This window comes from Mus caroli, unplaced genomic scaffold (genome assembly GCF_978045245.1).
Source record: "Mus caroli unplaced genomic scaffold, Mus_caroli_1 scaffold_4, whole genome shotgun sequence".
Classification (NCBI taxonomy): domain Eukaryota; kingdom Metazoa; phylum Chordata; class Mammalia; order Rodentia; family Muridae; genus Mus; species Mus caroli.
The window spans coordinates 108,958,151-108,977,322 of record NW_028227259.1 but is presented as its reverse complement, the minus strand read 5'-3'; the positions used below and the strand labels follow the sequence as shown (position 1 = coordinate 108,977,322).

General features: G+C 39.7%; 1 protein-coding gene and 2 pseudogenes across 1 annotated transcript; 2 read left to right on the top strand and 1 right to left on the bottom strand.

Moving 5' to 3' along the window:
* The first annotated feature begins 1,632 nt into the window (after window positions 1–1,632).
* LOC110288802 (NADH dehydrogenase [ubiquinone] 1 beta subcomplex subunit 3 pseudogene) lies at window positions 1,633–4,466 on the top strand (annotated as a pseudogene).
* A 43-nt stretch (window positions 4,467–4,509) lies between these two features.
* On the top strand, window positions 4,510–5,277 carry LOC110288801 (protein FAM220A-like; annotated as a pseudogene).
* A 4,125-nt stretch (window positions 5,278–9,402) lies between these two features.
* Window positions 9,403–17,918, bottom strand: LOC110288803 (uncharacterized). Its single transcript, XM_085836311.1, has 4 exons — window positions 17,889–17,918; window positions 12,094–12,220; window positions 11,791–11,851; window positions 9,403–10,516 (listed from the first exon to the last, which is right to left on the bottom strand). Exons 1-4 carry the CDS (start codon window positions 17,916–17,918, stop codon window positions 9,403–9,405), a joined length of 1,332 nt encoding a protein of 443 aa, XP_085692437.1.
* Between the last annotated feature and the right edge of the window lie 1,254 nt (window positions 17,919–19,172).

The following is a 19,172-nucleotide window of genomic DNA, read 5'->3' as shown; positions in this document are numbered from 1 at the left end:
ACAAAAATATAAGCAATGACTAAAATGATGTTTTGACTCTGGCTAATGAAGAAAAATCATTTCTTCTGGGGGGTCAAAAGTAAGCATCAGTTCAAGTCAAGTTTCAGAGAAGATATGGCAACCTGACTGGAAAAAACAGTCAACAGCACACTGGAGTGTCTGGCACCGTGTTGGCTATTTCTAAGATAGACTGTGATATACCCTGAAAGAGTTATACAGAGTGGAAAATAATTAATTAGGTATTAATAGTTAATCTGGGCAATCAGTAATAAAATCAGTAAGAAAATAAAATAAGGATTTAAAACAAAATAAACATTATTGAAATAAAAGTACTTTCCAGGTTTCCTAATGTGTCACTTTAACAACATTGAAGACTTATTTACTCAAAGATTTAACCTGTTGCGCTTACCTTGTCCAGCAAGAAAAGACGCAACACGATCGGATTCTTCTCAACAGCCTTTCTTTATTTCAAGAACACCTCCATGCTACGGGGACACCCCGGAAATCCGGGAGGACTGCTTATATCCACCCCAGCACTGGGGAGAGCTACTTGTCCTCCTGGGATTCGTCAGTCTGTCGGCACTTTGATATGTAACACCTGCTCGGGAGGGGTTGGCGCTAGATTCTTGCTGGAGCTCAATGGCATTGTTTAAGGCACCTGTGTACCAGAGGTCGGCGCCATCTTTTGGGCGTGCGGCTGCCTACATCTCCCCCTTTTTTGTTTAATAATATGATGCTGGACTCGGTCCAGCATTTTGTCTAGTTGTAAAAGTCATCCCATCTGTTGGGTGACTGAGAGCATGTTCTTTCAATATGTCTCTGTTTTTAAGGAAACAAAAAATACATGCATTAAGTTTTGTACAGCTGCACCTTTAGCCTTTTAGAAAAATGTTTCTGAGACAAGCTATGTCAAGACTGGTCTTTTAAGGGTATTCCTGATTATGGTGTCTGTTCACAGAAGTAAAACTCTAACTAAGACACATGCATAATGCATTTCTGTTATTCCCCCTCCATCCCTCCTCTCTCATTTCCCTTACAATCCCTTTAGATACTGTTCTTTACAAGGATCTTTCTTACAGTCACATCTTTGGTCTTGTCTTGTGACTCACAGAGTTTAAACAAGGCTGTCTGTGGGATCCTGGGTTTCAACATTTCCACTTGAGCCCAATCCATGCTGGCCTCTCTCCAAAAATCTGCCAGTAGCCAAAAGTTCAGTAGAATGTGGGGTGGGACCACTGAGCCTCTCACTGTTCCTTACTGTGCTGGTGAGGTCTCCATTCTTGTGCAGATAGCTGCAGAGTTGAGAGACAGACCATGGTTTCCTTGGTTGTGCATGAACACAATATTGCATTTCCATTCCTTCTTCTCATCTTCTGGCTCCTGCGCCCTTTCTCCCTATATTCCATAATGCGCTGAGCTGTAGAGAGGGTCCTATACATTTCTGGTTTGAGTTAAGCAGTTGGGTGTTCTGTATGTAGCCTTATATGGTGAGCCGACATGAGTCTCTGCATTCACCACAGTTGACAGCACAGGCAACCTCTCTGGCTAATGCTGGCTGTTTGTCCGTTTCTAGTTGGCTCCAGCTGGAAGGTTAAATATTGAGTGTCCTGGGAGTTCAGATTAATGTAAGACATGGATGCTGGTTACAGACATGAACATGGACATGAACATGGTCATGGCCATAGTAACATGGAAATTCCAGATTACAGACAGCAAAAAATTGAAGGAACGCCATTATAAACGATGAGGAAGAAGCTTGCTTCCTGAGAGCTGAGGGATCCATAGGCTCACAATGAGGGCTGGAGATACATGGGTGGCTTTGTAGGCAACATCACCTACACGAGTGTAATATTAAAAGGATTCAAATGGGGGTTTGTGGCATTTGTGGTAGCTTTAGGGACTGAATATTTCCTAGATTCCCAGAACAATGATAAGAAGCATCACTGGAGAGCACCTTGGGAAGTCTCTTTCGTAAAAATAAGATTCTCTCACTGTAGCATCCTTGGCTGTATGTTTGTCCTTGAAAGAATATTAGTATGGTTTGATAAAGTAAACAAAACTGTTGTTTTCGTAACTATTAAATAAAACTAAAAAAAAATGAAAAAGGATAATTAATATACAAGCTAAAGACAGGTGACTTTCCCAGAAGCCTCACAATGAGAGTCTAATGACCTGGATCATAAAGAACTCTTCACCAGGGCTAGAGAGATGGCTCAGTGATTAAGAGCACTGATTTTGGGCACCAGTGGGACCCAGCACCCAGAAGCTCCACCTGAGCAGTAGCACAGGTTCCTTCTGGTCTGCAGAGGTGCCCAGGTTCCTTCTGGACTGGGGTGGTGCCCTGAGTATATCTGGGGCTCGAACTCTGCAGCCAGTCCCACAACACCCACAGGAAGATCCCCTCTCAGTTGTTCTAACACTCCCAGGATCACAGGATCAGAGATGAGGAGGACACAACTTCTGCTCCATCACCAGGAGAAACTGTTACCAATGGAACCCTTGCAACAAGGAACTCTGCCAGATGAGTGAAGTAGGTTCCTTCAGGTCTGGGTTGGTGCCCTGAGCAGCCGATGGGTGCAAACTCCGAAGCCAGCCCCACAGACTAAGAGGAAGCTCTACTCCCAGGTGCTCTAACATGCCCAGGATATGAGGATCAGACATAAACAGAGCTTGGATGCTAAATCTGCAGCCAGTCCCACAACACCCGGAAGAAGCTCCACTCCCAGGTGCTCTGGAACACAGGATCCCAGGAGCTTGGTTACACCAGGATCTCAGGGTCCCAGGGGCAACTTGACTCCCAGGAGCCTTGACAGACGCGGGATCTCAGGGTCACAGGATGCCAGATCACAGTCTGGGAAAGACAGATGTACTCTGAGGAGTTCTAACACAACCAAGATCACAGGTAGAACAGGCTCCAGTCAGATATAGCCATGGCAGGAAGCACTAGAAACAATGAAAGTAGTGCTAGCTAAGAGGAAAACTCATAGCTCTAAGCTCCAAAGAGAAACTGGAGATAGCTTACACTAGCAGCCTTGACAGCATACCTCAAAGCTCTAGAATGCTGGCATAGTGGTTAACGCCTTTAATCCCAGCACTTGGGAGGCAGAAGCAGGTAAATTTTTGAGTAGGAGGACAGTTTGGTTATAAGCTACATAGAAACCCTGTCTCAAAGAAAGAAAAAAAAATAATAAAGAAAGAAAGAAAGAAGAAAGGAAGGAAGGAAGAAAGAGAGAGAGAGAGAAAGGAAGGAAGGAAGAAAGGAAGGAAGAAAGAAAGAAAGAAAGAAAGAAAGAAAGAAAGAAAGAAAGAAAGAAAGAAAGAAAAAAGAGCACTACAAAAAAAAAAAAAAAAAAAAAAAAAAGCAGCAAATACAAGAGGAGTAGACCATGGGAAATAAGCTGGTTCTTTGAGAAAATCAACAAGACAGATAATTCCTTAACCAGACTAAGCAGAGGGCACAGAGACAGTAATCAAATTAATAAAATCAGAAATGAAAAGGTACACATAACAAGGAAATATATCTTAAAATAACTATTCTGTTCATTGAATATTAACAATTGAAAATATTGCCGGGCATGGTGGCGCACGCCTTTAATCCCAGCACTCGGGAGGCAGAGGCAGGCTGATTTCTGAGTTCAAGGCCAGCCTGGTCTACAAAGTGAGTGCCAGGACAGCCAGGGCTACACAGAGAAACCCTGTCTCAAAAAAAAAAAAAAAAAAAAAAAAACAATTGAAAATATTAAAATCTTGTTCTACAAAAATAAATGAATAGAACATAAAAATAAATGAAAATAAAACTGACTGCTCTTCCAAAGTTAAATTTGCAGTAACCACATGGTGGCTCACACCACCTGTAATAGAATCTGATGTCCTCTTCTCATGTGTCTGAAGACAACTACAGTGTACTGATATACATAAAGCAAATAAATGATTATACAAAATATTTTTTAAAAATCAGTACATTTGTAATTCAACACACACAAAACCAATGTCAAAGTCTCTTTGTTTATTTACTGTTTCTTCTCTTTTATAACTCATACTTTCACACATCATTAAAAATTTCTCCATTTAGGCTCTGAAGCCCAGCTGGGAACGCAGGTGGTAGCTTGTGGAGAGTGATGTGCACACTGAGCTCCCAAGTGGCCTGCCAACCTGCTGGTGTCCCTTGGTCCCTGAGATCGTTGAGCACTGGCCCTGGGGGAGGAGGTCTTAGGCAATGGGGTACAGAGAGGGAGGGCAGCCAGGTAGTGGGAGCATCCTGGCTCTGTTACACGGATCTGGCTGTCCAGCTGCTGCCCTCAGCTGCTGCCCCCTCCTATGGGGTCGTCTGCAAGGGGCTGCTGCTCATATTCTTTGACCTGGCTTGGCCGCTGTGCATCAACTTTCCCTACCTCTACATCATGGTGTCCATGATGTTCAACGTGGCCTGCAGGTTCATATGGAGATCCACTGAAGTCCATCCTTGACTGATAGGCCTCACCCCACTCACTGCATCAGAGGGCACAAAGCATGACGGCTGGGACAGGGACCCTGAGTGTTTGCCTGGCCAGTGTAAAGCAGTCACAAGGAGATGACCCGGAGAAACAGCATGTGGTATTAAGAAAAGAAGTCAGGAGAGGAACCCCAGCCCCTCAGTTGAGCCTTCTTGGACAAACCAGCCTGTAGTAGATAGCCATGGAAAGTCATGGGCCATGGAGGCAGCATCCTCAGAAATGAAGCATGGTCAGAGCAAAGCCATCCTCTTCACAGTGGCTTCAAGTGTTTCAGTCACTAAAGGGATCAATGGGGAGAATTTCAGCTCCAGCAGCCTCCCTAGGCAAGGCTGTGGCTCTGTCCTCTGCTCCTTCACAAGAACAACTAGCCCGGGTGTCCCAACATCCATGCACTAAGAAGTGACTGGCCAGGAAGAGTCCAGAGCCACAGCCAGCCATGAACAGTACCTCAAAGGAGAGTCCTGGGTGTCAGGACGGCCAGGCCATCCAAAACTAAGGGAAGTGTGATTCCTAAGAGGTGAACCCCTAAGTGCTGTCCCCAAGGGCTAGGCACCGGGTAAGAACAGTCCCACCGATACTCTGAGCTGTGCCAGCTGCCGTATGCTTACCCCTATTATGAAGTTCTACCAGAAGACAAGACAAGATGTGTGTCCCTTGAGCGTTTCAATCCCATGCTTTCAGAGGAAACAGTAGAAGATGAGAAACTCTTTCAAGTACTTCAGATGGTCTGCACATAGTCGTGGGGTCACTGGCTCTGCAGTCTTCCAGATTAGCAAGTCTCTGATGCCATAGTTAAGGTCCAAGCAGAACAATATAATAGCAGGTTAATTTTAAAGGTTTTCTTACAGTTTCTTTTGCATTAAGTCTGGCGTATGCTGCAGCTGTTCAGTTGTTGCCGTTTCCTGTGAACCAGGCACTCCCTGGTTGATGCAGAAGGAAGTTTTCGAGCATGTTTTCAATCATTTCAGAAAGATGCTCAGAACTGGGAAAACCTCTCCCCCAGGGAAAATGATTGATCTACCCCGTATAAGATCAGACAGGAACCATTTAGCACAGAGTTCTAAATCATGGAGACCCATCCTCAAGATGCAGCCTGCCTCAGCTCACCTCTGGCCATCTGCTGGAAGTGGAGGCCTGTAGGCTATGCCCTCCACTTCCTGTCAGCCTTGCTTCAGTCATGAAGAGCCTTGCTTGCCATTTCTGCATTGTACTGACTCAGTGACCTGAAGCTAGAGGTCACTTCTCACCTGCCACCCTCCTTGCCCCTGAGTTGCAGTTTTTAAGGGAGGCACTTTGGAGAAGTTGCAATATTACATTTAGGATAATTTTAAATTACAGAAGAGTTTGATACTTTTCTGCCGACAGAACACAGATGACAAATGAAGAAATTTCCTTTATCCTGGTCCAGGATTTGTGATTTCTTTTACATTAAGTTTTTTTTCTCCAAAATAACTCGCCCATTGTGGTTTCTTGATAAATTTAATAAAGGTAATTTAAAGAGTGCACATTTTAAAGCCTCCCTACCCAAGACAGTGTTATAAGAACCATGGGGGATTTGTGCAGACCTGACTGTACATGTCATTTATATTGTGTCCTAAATTACTAATTCATGGCCTATTTTAGTGTTTTGAGAAAATAATACCATATTTAGCATAATAAAAAAATCTCCTTTTTATTTACATGGCAGTAGTCATGATGTGCTTACACTTTTTTATGTATTATAGCAATCAATAGAAAATACTTGAGTCAGGCACCTTAGCTGATGTCAAAAATATTCCAGACATGTGAAGCTACCATATATACTTAAAAGCACAAAGGATGAAGGCCTAATAAACTTGGGGAGTTTACAGAGTCACACTATGATCCAACTCTGTAGACTTCATGGAATCATTCCTTTTTAATCTATAATGCTGCTCTCTTCAAAAGGCAAACACATAGATCAAGTATTGCTTCTCCTGAAGTGGAAAACCCCAGCTTCCTAACAGCACACAGATATTCCAAGGAGATAATGGTTTTACAGCATTTTGCTGACACAGGAGACATTCATGCACAGGAAGAGAAGCATGGAATTCTAGACCTGGGTCCAGAGGAGATCAAGAGTGTCAAGGAAGAGTCAGTGAACTTCTGTCTGATCCTGTACTAAGACTTACAAGACAACCACAACTGCTCAGCTACAGGATGTCCCCAGCAGCACAGGTGACAGACTGAGCCTTTGTTAGCAGTGGAGGCACAGCAGCATTCAGTGGGCCTGATACTGGTTAGGACAGTAGCTGCTGCTAAGAACTCTGCCTCAGCTACAATTGCTGCCCTTGCCTCTCCATCCCTGTGACTCTCCATTCCTTTGTATCTCTTAGGATGTAGCAGATCACAAATGCGCTGAAAGAGCAGATTCCTTGCTCTTGAGAGTACAAAATGTGATAAGGAAGTCTGTGGATAGTCTCCTCTGCTTTCCCTTTCCCTTCCATATCCTACTGACCAGAAACTGGTAAGGAAGCTGTATTAGAAAGAGGCCAGGCCACACCAGGGAGAGAAATTCTCTCTCCATACAGGTTTTCTTGTCATCAATTAAAACTGACAATTTGCATTATTATTATTTTTTTATTTTGAATATCCATAAAAGATTTTACATATCAGCATATTTTCTTCTAAGCTATATATGAAAATCATATCAATAAAAACAGATGGAGAAAGTAAAGTTATTGTAAGATTAAATCAATACACACTAATTTTATTAAAAATTATGTTTTCATTTTAAAATCATTAGAATAAAAAGAGATTTCCTGTACAACGTACTAAAATATGTTTCTTTCATGGGAGGAAAAATATCCTGATAGGGCATTTTATATACACACACATACACACACACAAACACACATGAACACACACACACACACTCACACACATACACAAACACACACCAAAGCAATACTTCTCATGGAAACATACAACCTTTATTCACAGCGTACTTGAGAGATTTAATGGGAAAGTTCATTTGCAAAATGTAGAACATGTATTTGCATGGTTAAAGAATCTGGCACGTGGGCTGTATTAATCTTCAATGAATGGCAAACTGGATTAACTTTTTAAAAGATGTGGTGGCACAATGAGTAACAGCAATTCCTGCTTCTCCACAGGGCACTGGCTCAGTTACAGTAGGCACGCTCAAAGGGGGATTCATGACATTCTGCAATACTAATTCTAGTTGATCTGAAACATCCTCTGGCATGCAGTTCACAGGTCTACATGTAAGCAAAATTCCCATACATATAAAATACAAACAGGTAATAATGTAAGACTACAGCATTAAGAAGTAGAATGTAAGGAGTTCAAATCAGTGATAAATTAGGTTCATAATATATTTTACAGCACTCTGATGATTTCCCAAACAAGCACATCATTGTCAATAAAAGCAGAGATATCATTTAAGCAATTGCACAGAAAACAACATAGGGCTGATTAACAAACATGCCATGAAGCAGACTGAAATAATACTCAAACACTCATTTATATGTATGCTGTGAAATCTCAAGGAAACTCAGGACAAATGGCTTACTTATTTAACATATCAAAAGCAAGTGCTGGCTGCTACTACCTGTAATAAAATCCTGTCTCTTCTGAGCACCTCTCATATCCACCACTTCCCTAAACTTGTTTTTGTCACTGACATTTGCTGCCCTACCCATAACTTCCCTTTTCCTGTAAACCCCATGGGTTCACATAGAACTTGCTTCTCACACTTTCTCCTCACTCTTCAATTTATTTTTAACTCCTTCACTGACAAACTCAAGTCCAAGTGTACTTTGTACAGATGAGGCTTGGATGTTTACAGGTGCACATAGTTGTGCTATTGCTCATCCCGTCAATAAAACATTCTTCTCAAACATGCATACGAGTTTCATGCCCTCCTTTTCATTCATGTGGTACCGAAACCACGGGAAGAGCATACAGGACTTCCCATTCAAGGGACTCAGTCTCTCTGAAACAACTTTCTCATATGACTTGCCTGAGGTGTGTAGGTGGCTGGCTTCTCTCAGTCAACTAGTTTGACTCCAAATTCGAGAGTGCACCTCTTCTCGCCCAGTTCTAACAGTTCAATTCTGGCCATTTATAGTATAAACACCTCACTGGTCCTGACGCCTGTTCCACCTCTTGGGACACATCAAGCAACTCTGAGTCTCTGTGGCTTCTGGATGCTGCTGCAATAGATGTGGGCAGGAACAAAGGGACACCTAAGACAGATAACTTGTCTCAGGAAAACAGCAGGACAGCCTCTTGTGGATGTCAACTAAACAAGACATAACATATTCCAATAAAAAAACACAATTCCTCATATCAAAATAGGCAATGTAGTTAACCAGAGAAAAAGTATGGAATGGTAGACAAAAGAGTTACACGCCTACACACACACACAAAACTCACAGTATCTCTCTGCTGAATGATTCTTTTCATGTAAAAGGAGGAGACTCTGATATGCAAAGTCTTAATCAAGTTGATTACATTCATAAGAGTTCACTGCAATCTAGGTTTTTAATGCCCTTGAAGACCACATGTGCAAAGGCTTTACCACGTTGTTTACATCGACAGAGATTCTGTGAAGTATGTGTTCTTTTGTGACTCTGAAGATTACTGCTATGTGAAAACACTTTAACACACTGGTTACATGAATAGTGTTTCTCTCCAGTATGTGTCTGGTTACGGTTTTGAGGATGGCTGTGTTGAGCAAAGGCTTAAAACATTGGTTACATTCATAGGGCTTCTATCCAGTCCGTGTCTTTTATGGCATGGAAGAGTACTGTTATGTGAAAACACTTTATGACACTGGGTACATGCATAGTGTCTATTTCCTCTATGTTGTGTCTTTCGGTGGATTTGAAGATAGCTGTGATGAGCAAAGGCTTTATCATATTGGTTACATACATAGAGAGTCTTTCCAGTGTAGAATTGTTTTATGCTTTTCAAGATTATTGTTTTCTGCAAATGCTTTCCCACAGTGGTTACATGCATAAGGTTTCTCTCCAGTATGTGTCCTCTCATGGCTTTGAAGATGGCTGTGACAAGCAAAGGCTTTACCACATTGGTTACATTCATAGGACTTCTCTCCAGTATGTGATTTTTTATGTCTTTGGAGAAGGCTGGGGTATGCAGAGGCTTTACCACATTGGTTACATGCGTAGGGTTTCTCTCCAGTATGTGTTCTTCTATGAACCTTAAGATTTCCTTGATATGCAAAGGCTTTACCACAGTGGTTACACTCATAGGGCTTCTCTCCAGTATGTGTCCTTTCATGTCTTTGAAGATTGCTGTGAAGAGAAAAGGCTTTACCACATTGTTTACATTCATAAGGCTTCTCTCCAGTATGTGTTCTTTTATGACGCTGTAAATACCTATTCTGTGCAAAAGATTTGCCACATTGTTTACATTCATAAGGCTTCTCTCCAGTATGTGTCCTCTCATGGTCTTGAAGGTTGCCATGAAGAGCAAAAGCTTTACCACATTGTTTACATTTATAGGGCTTCTCTCCAGTATGTGTTCTTTTATGACTCTTTAAATGCCTATTCTGTGCAAAAGATTTGCCACATTGTTTACATTCATAAGGCTTCTCTCCAGTATGTGTTCTTTCATGGTTTTGAAGATTGCTGTGATGAGCAAAAGCTTTACCACATTGTTTACATTCATAGGGCTTCTCTCCAGTATGTGTTCTTTTATGCCTTAGAAGATCACTATGATATGCAAAGGCTTTACAACAGTGGCTACATTCATAGGGCTTCTCTCTAGTATCTGTTCTTTTATGGCTTTGCAGATGGCTGTTGCATGCACAGGCTTTACCAAGTGTGTTACAGTCACAGCGTTTATCCCCTGCGCGTGTTCTTCTATGCATTTGAACACCAGTATAAAGTCCAAAGGCTCCAGTAAGAATTCCTTTATATATCTGAGCATGACTGTGACTTGAAAGCACTTCATTACATTGCACACTTTCATAGCTTTTCTCTCCAGTATGAGTTCTGTCTTCCATTTGAAGATGCCTGGACATACAAAATCGTTAGCATTTTGCATATATTCAGAAATTTTCTCTACATTATAAATTCTTTTGTGCCTGTAGATGCAATTGTCACTTTTGAAAGGTTTACCCATGTATTATAGTAATGAATATTTTTATATGTATGAATCAATTTACAGTGTTTTCTAAATGGAAATAGAAATCAGGTATAATAAGCATTCATCACTTTGTTTGTATCCATGGTGTTTTCTTTCATTATGGGTTTCATTAAATATTTGAAGATAATGGTAATTGTAAAAGCATTTATATCATGGCTCACATTCATGGCAATCTTTTCTTATATGGGCTTTTTCACATACTTAACAAAACCTGCAAGCACTCAGAGATTTACAACAATGACTGCATTCATAAATTTTCTTGTAGATTAAGCCGTATTATAGTTGGACAGTGAACCAGTAAAAAACAGAAAATTTCTACATTACTAATACTCCTGGGAATCTTTTTAGTGTGTTTGTTTATTTACTCCTAATGAAGTTGGAAAATCAATTAACTGTAAAATCATATCTTGTTCAACAAATATACTCTAAGTGGCGATAACAAGATATCTTCTAGCTGTCTTTGGAGAAAAAGACATTCAGTGTTTCTGTCAATATCTTTAATAAATAGGGCCTGAATCCTTTATATAAGAGATAGATAGATAGATAGATAGATAGATAGATAGATAGATAGATAGATAGACAGATATGTGCCTTATAATATACCTATGAAAGGTACAAGAACAAATAAAATGGAAAAACATTACATTCACAAATTTGAATTTTTATTCTCCGGAGTCATGTGAGGTATTTTATTAATCTTTCTATTCAACTTTCTCAATCCTCATAAACGTCCACTATCAGTAAACTTAAGCACCTTTCTACAAGTACATGAGTTACGTATGTGTCACTGTGAACCATTTATTTATGAGAAGTTTCTGGATATAAACATATCATATGATCAAAGTGTATACTTTTTTGCAATATCTAAGAAGTATAAGACTAAACCGAGTGGCAAGTCTGCATTTTAGTGCCAATGGGGCTGTGCTTGAAATATTTCTATCTGTTAAGGCAGTATTGGACATTAAAGAATGCCCTGCCAACTGAAATAGAGTACATGACATAGGGGTAAATGCATTTGTGAGAATTTAATACTCAGAATCTTATGCTTATTTACATACACTGTTGCCTCGAACTAAAATGTCAAGAACTCATGAAGATTTCTTCTGAGGCACATTTGGATCAGCATGTAAATAAAAATTACCTTCCACTTCTTCTAGAAGTTTGAGAATTTTCTTCATTACTATGGTCTTCCCAATAAGAGTCTAAAACATAGTACCAGAAAATGTATGATGTATTATTGGAATTGAGGCAAAGTTTAATGTATTATCTTCAGTGAACCTTAGAACCATGTCTGACTCATTCACCTCATTCTTCCTTCTCAATGTAAATTATAGAAGAGCATCATCAACAACAAAAGAAGCAAGCAAAAAGACAAACACACATTCAAACCAAAGGAAACAGTTTCCCTCAAATTTATAAAGGAAAACCACATGAACAGTCTTACCTATAGCTCTGAGGTTCCTGTAGGTCTCCAGCATCACATCCTTGTAGAGACTCTTCTGTGAAGGATCCAGCAAAGCCCATTCTTCCCGAGTAAAGTTCACATGCACATCCTCATATGTCACTGCATTCTAAAACATCCCATACATGTTCATAATAGAAAGCATGGTGCTCACATATTGGATATATATTTCATTGACAATGTATTCAAAATATTCTTCCCTTTCCTCCATCCTAACACAGAAGTTATAAGGTAATCACAATGTCTTTTCAGACAAAAACTGAATTATTAGGTTCGCATCTCGAATTTCTTCACCTATTGAATGGGACATACATTTGCAAGAAGAGTACAAATTAACAGATATAAAGTGACAATCAAACAGATAAACAATGCTAAGTAGATATCATAGATTCTGTATGAATATTACAAACTACAAAAAGCAAGGAACTCTCAATTCTGAACATGTATGCTCCAAATGCAAGGGCAACCACTTTCATAATACAAACTTAACTAAAGTTCAAAATGCACATTGCACATCACACAATCATAGTGGGAGACTTCAACACCCCACTCTCAGCAATGGACAGATCATGGAAACAGAAACTAAACAGAGACACAGTGAAAATAACAGAAGTTATGAAACAAACATTTCATCCTAAAGGCAAAGAATACACCTTCGTCTCAGCAGCTCATAGTACCTTCTCCAAAACTGACCATATAATCAGTCACAAAACAGGCCCCAACAGAAACAAGAAGACTGAAATCATCCCATGCACCCTATCAGATCATAACTGACGATGGCTGGTCTTAAATACCAACAAAAGCAAAGGAAAGCACACATGCACATGGAAACTTAACAACATTCTACTCAATGATAACTTTGTCAAGGAAGAAAGAAAGAAAAAAATTAAAGGCTTTTGAGAATTTAATGAAAATGAAGACACATCATACCAAAACTGATGGGAAACATGAAAGCAGTGCTAAGAGGAAAATTCATAGCTCAAAGTGCCTCCATAAAGAAACTGGAGAGAGCTTATACTAGCAGCTTGACATCACACCTGAAAGTTCTAGAACAAAAAGAAGCAAATGCACCCAAGAGGAGTAGCCTGCAGGAAACAATCAAACTCAGTTCTGAAATCAACCAAACAGAACAAAAACAACTATATAAGGAATCAACCAAACCAGGAGCTGGTTCTTTGAGAAAATCAAGAAGATAGATAAATCAACAAGATAGACAAACACTTAGCCAAATTAACCAGAGGGCACAGAGACAGTATCCAAATTAATAAAATAAGAAATGAAAAAGGAAACATGACGAAGAAATATACCTTAAAATAACTATTCTGTTTGTTGAGTATTAACATTTGAAAATATTAAAATCATTCTTATAAACATCATAAAAGTATCATTGATATTTCTTACTGTTCTTGAAATTAGCATTTTCTTAATGTTTAACTTCAATGAGGTTTTCCTTTTTTCATTTTCATTTATTTATTTATTTATTTATTTATTTATTTATTTATTTTTAGTTTTACATGACAGGGTTTCTCTGTGTAGCCCTGGCTGTCCTGGAACTCACTCTGTAGACCAGGCTGGTCTCGAACTCAGAGTTCCGCGTGTCTCTGCCTCTGGAGTACTGGGATTAAAAGTGTGTGTCACCACACCCATCAAAATCTTTAACATATACTAACTGATAAAATAATATCTGTCCTAGAAACACTGATAATCTTTTTAAGTAAACTGATTGTTACATAGTATACAGGGATATATAATGTATTTTAAATACCCAGTAAGTCAGGAGGAATCATATAAAGGCTTTTGAAAATATTTTTTAACGATTCATTTTTAAAATTTTATGCTCTTCTACTATGATTAATTCCCACAAAATATTATATGTTTTGAAACATTAATAGTTTGAATAATTAATAAACGTTAATTAATATAATATGTTTTGAAACATTGTAGTATCCAACATTAGATTTAGGATCCTCAGGTATGAATAACATTAAATATTCATTAATGACATCTTTAGTGTAAGAAAGGATATAAACATAAAAGTTCAAGAATCAATCAATCAATTTCCCACTTTTTCAGAAAACTGAGAAGAGTACTACCTCAAGACCCAGCAATACCACACGTTGGTATATACCCAAACGATGCTCCAACATTCCACAAAGACCCTTGAGGAACTATGTTCATAGCTACTTTAATCATAAGAGCAAGAAAATCGAATAACCTAGATGTCCCTAACTAAGGAATGGAAAAAAGTAATGTACATCTACACAATATAGTTCTATTCAGCTATGGGAAAAAAAAGATACCATGAGATTTGCTATCAAATGGAGGAAACTTGAGAACAGCATCCTTACCAAGGGAATGCAGTATCAAATTGACCTTCTTGATATGTTCTCATTTACACATAAATATTAGCCAAAAAACATACTTACCAAACTATACCACACAGAACCAAAAGTTAATAAGCAAGAAAGCAGGCCCAAGTAATGAGGATATTTGAATCTCACTCAGAGGGGGGAATATAAGTAATAAAAGCCAGATGGAGGGAGGGGCATTGGACTGGCAGAGGATGGAAAGGGAACAGTCTGTACAGGATCAGTTTTGTGGAAAGACAGGAAAGGTGACTAGATGGCCATGAATATGAATAGAAATCAGCAACTGAGCCAGGTATGGTGGCACACACCTTTAATCCCAGCACTTGGGAGGCAGAGGCAGTTGGAATTCTGAGTTTGAGGCCAGCCTGGTCTACAAAGTGAGCTCCAGGACAGCCAGGGCTATACAGAAAAACCCTGTCTCAAAAAGAAAACAAAAACAAAAAAGAGAAATCTGCAACTGATGGGGGTAAAGAGGTGGCAGGCATTTCCAAAAAGAGACAGAGACCTGGTGGAAGACAAGCTCTCAAGAATCAATGGGGACAGTGGGGCATACTTCTTTAATCCCAGCACTAAGGAGGCAGAGGCAGGCAGATTTCTGAGTTCGAGGTCACCCTGGTCTACAAAGGGAGTTCCAGGACAGCCAGGGCTATACAGAGAAACAATGTCTTGAAAAACAACAACAACAACAAAAGAAAAAATAATAAAAGTAATAAGAAAGGAAAATGCAAAGGAGAGAAACAATGAAGAAAGAAAATCAAAATGATGAAGACTAGGAGAGCATGATTTTTGACAGATACATTTCTCATGCTCTTTCTGAAGAGGATGACCATCACAGAAGAGTTCATGCCAAGCCTGTGTGTGACTCAGGACATTGTCTTGTGTTGTCTTTCATCAGGTTGGATTGTGGAATTAGAAGAATAATTACACATTTATTTCTAAACAACTTCTCTTGCTTGTAAATCTGAAAAATTATGTTTGATTAACTATTCAAAAAATAAAAAATGCATACATAATATTATAGGGTAATGATATTACAATTATATATTACACTTAACAGTCACTCCTGGGCAAAAATCTTAAATCTTGGGCTGGAGACATGACTCAGAGGTGAAGAGAACTGGCTGCTCTTCCAAAAGTCCTGAGTTCAATTCCCAGCAACCATAGGATAGATCACAGTCATGTATAATGAGATCAGGTATCCTCTCCTGGCTTGCATACATACATGCAGGCAATACACTGTATACATAAAAAATAAATGAAATAAAATAAATAAATAAATTTTAACTAAATTAAAATCTTTTTAAAAACATCTTAAATATTTAAAAACATATTCTCCAGAGCAAAAATGTGTGGCCACCTAAGGCTCTTTATTTACTCAGAAGAATTGAAATGGGTCACTTTTCTAAATCATTGCACTTTTGTTCAATGATAATTTATTGACGTTATTTAAATTCAAACAAAATCAATTCAGTCTGTTTCTTAACCTCATTTTTAATTTGATCCACTGTGACTCACGGGCAGAAAGTTCTCTTTGCAGCCACATAGAACCACTTTCTGGATTCTTCCAGTATGCTATGTGACCTATTTGCTTCTCAATAACCTGGCAACTCTGGTGTAAAAAGCTTGACACTCACTCTTTCTCCCCTAAATACCAACCAGAAGAACATTATAAAAACATTTTGAACGTGAAAGCTGATGCTACATTCTGTGCTTTCTCCCCCGAATTTTCAATTTCAACCTGTAATGTAGACAAGTCAGCTGAAGCTCTCACATCCATCTGAGAAATAACAGTGTTATAAAAGATTAAAATCAGATGGGAGAAAGAGTCAGCAGGACATTGCTTAAGCTGTCATTCTGTGCTGTTTTGTGACCACTAGGGCACTGATTATAGGGATCCTTTATAAGGGTATAGGCTGTTAAATGTTAACTTGAACAGTGTCACCTATGAGCACATGTGCATTGAAACTAAAAAATAAAAAACAAAAAACTAATAACAACAACAACAAAAAAAAAACCTCACAAAGTCCAACAACAACAACAACAAAACCAAAGTGAGTTTAACTGTTATATTTCTCACTGTCAATCTACTATTCATCTTTCAAACAGTGAGGCCTCAAGGTCTACAGATTTCTCTGCATGGGGAAGATCAGAATGGTAGCTATGGCTCTGCAGTCTCTCATGCCTCCTTATGACTTCAGGAAAACCCATGCCCTCTGAAACTCACGAAGAAAACAACTTGGAAGAGCAATTTAATGTCTGCTTCCTGCCAAGCACCATGAAGACAAGAAAAACCTCTGAAACTCAAATCTACTTTTGAACCCTGGAGTTAATTTCCAAGAAACATGCATTGTGGCTGGTGGTAACAGAACAAGGGACAGATGAATAACAATAGTGACTTTCAAGAAGAGCAGGCCATTCCCTGCTGAGGAAATGCCATCAATAAGATAATGTACGATCTTGTCATTATGTGTAATATAGGCTGCTGATCTATAACCTGACACACACACAGCTTCTCAGCTGACATAATTACATCAACAAAGTTTGATCCCACAGAACCTCCCCAACTTGTATACCCACCAATCTGTACAGTTTCTATAAACATGCATGAATTAATAAATGCTGAGCAATTTAAAACAATCAGTCACTTTGCCTCAGAATGATGACCCCTGCAGATGACTCCCTTAAACTTTAGTCTGTGAGCTAGCTCTTGTCTACATTGATTCACCCTACTGTGTACACAGTAAACAATTCCTCCTGTTCTAGTCTGAAGGCAGAAGACATGTTCCACAGGAACGCACTTTTCCTTTCACTGCAAAGAACAGTTAATTACAGAACTTGAATGAGTGATTTTAAAAACGCTCTTGTACATACATTTAACATTCGAACTTAGAAAGTCTAATAAAAAGGAAAGCAGGGTCATTGCCCTGGGGAGCATGGGACTGGCATCCCTGTTATAACATAGCTTGTCTCAGAAACATTTTTCTAAAAGGCTAAAGGTGCAGCTGTACAAAAATTAATGGATTTTTATTCCCTATTTTTTGTTTCCTTAAAAACAGAGACATATTGAAAGAACGTGCTCTCAATCACCCAACAGTTGGGATGCCTTTTACAACTAGACAAAATTAACTCCAAATGAATCAAAAAATGATAGATAGAGGAGAAGAGCTTGTAGACTCTACTAGAGGAACCAAGCCTGCCTGCCACTGGCATCCTGTCAAGGATGTTTCTATACACAAGGCCCTGCTTCAAATGCTTTGTGCAGATTCAGCCCAGAGAGGGAAGTTATTCAGATGCCCCAGCTGGGTCCAGGAATGGCAAACACTAAGAGACCTCACACAGGGCTGCATCAAGCTGCTGCTTCCCGCCCAGCCCTGAGTAGGACCCACCACAACCGCTCCAGCTCCTCACCTTTGTGGGCAGTGAGCATGTGCTGGCCATGTTGCAACTTCACAGCTTACTTAGCCTTCCCTCAGTACTCAGCAGTTAAGATCTAAACACAAGACACCAATTCATTTAAATCCTCAGAATAACATGGAACCTGTCACGTGATTTCGGGAAGAACCGTCCTCCTATTCTGACTGGTAGGAGTATATTGGGTCTCTGATTGGTCAGTGAATCTGTCAATTCAAGTATTCACTTCAGCTGGTCTCATGTATTCACTTCAGCTTTGGGCTCTGAGCCTGGGAATATCTGACTATTTTTTCCTTTCTGCACTTTAGCTGGTGTTGGGCTTCAGGGGAAACCAAGTCTCTGCTCAGGGATGGGAAATGCAGACCATGATGAGGGGCAGGCCAGAGCTGTTTGGGGAGTTCCTGGGCTGTGACAGGTCCCGGGCCTGGGCTGTGTGGTGGGGGTGAGGTTCTGACTCTTGGTCATCCAGACCCAGCTGGGAGTCCCAGAAGAGCCAAAAACTGAGTCAGGGCCCTTGGGGCACATACCTCTGTGATATGATTTTTAATTATGTAACCATATTGTATTGACAATATTTTAGCCTAGTAAAGAGTAAATTCTAAAACCTTTTTACAAACGCAAATCTATTCTTTTTGGGTCTCAATCCACCATAAATGTATTTCAAGGCCTCTGTTAATTCCTTTCTGCCTTCTCATGGTGAAGCTCTTTATTATGTGAGGATGACATGAGTTTTTTCTGTTCCATGAATGACAGTGCTTTAAGATCCTTGTCCTAGCTGCCTAGAAGCCAGTCTTTTCTTTTTTTTTTTTTTTGGTTTCGAGACCGGGTTTCTCTGTATAGCCCTGGCTGTCCTGGAACTCACTTTGTAGACCAGCCTGGCCTCGAACTCAGAAATTCGCCTGCCTCTGCCTCCCTAGTGCTGGGATTAAAGGCCTGCGCCATCACTCTCAGCTGCCAGTCTTCTCCTGACAGCCCTTTTAACAAGATGTAGAAATCCAAGCCTTTCTGGCCCCATGCCATCCTGACCTTTGCCATGCACCAGCATTGATGATAATGGAGTGAACCTCTGAATTGTAATCGAGCCCCAATTAAATGTTGTCCTTATGAGAGTGGCCTTTGTCATGATATCTGTTCACAGCACTAAATCCATCATTAAAACAGGAAGGAACAATTGGAAGGAGAAAACAAAAAAACAAACAACTAAATGCCATTTCAAAAGACATATCTAAACTCACTACCATTGTTTCCTGTCCCCTGGAACTCCTGACCTTACCTGCCATT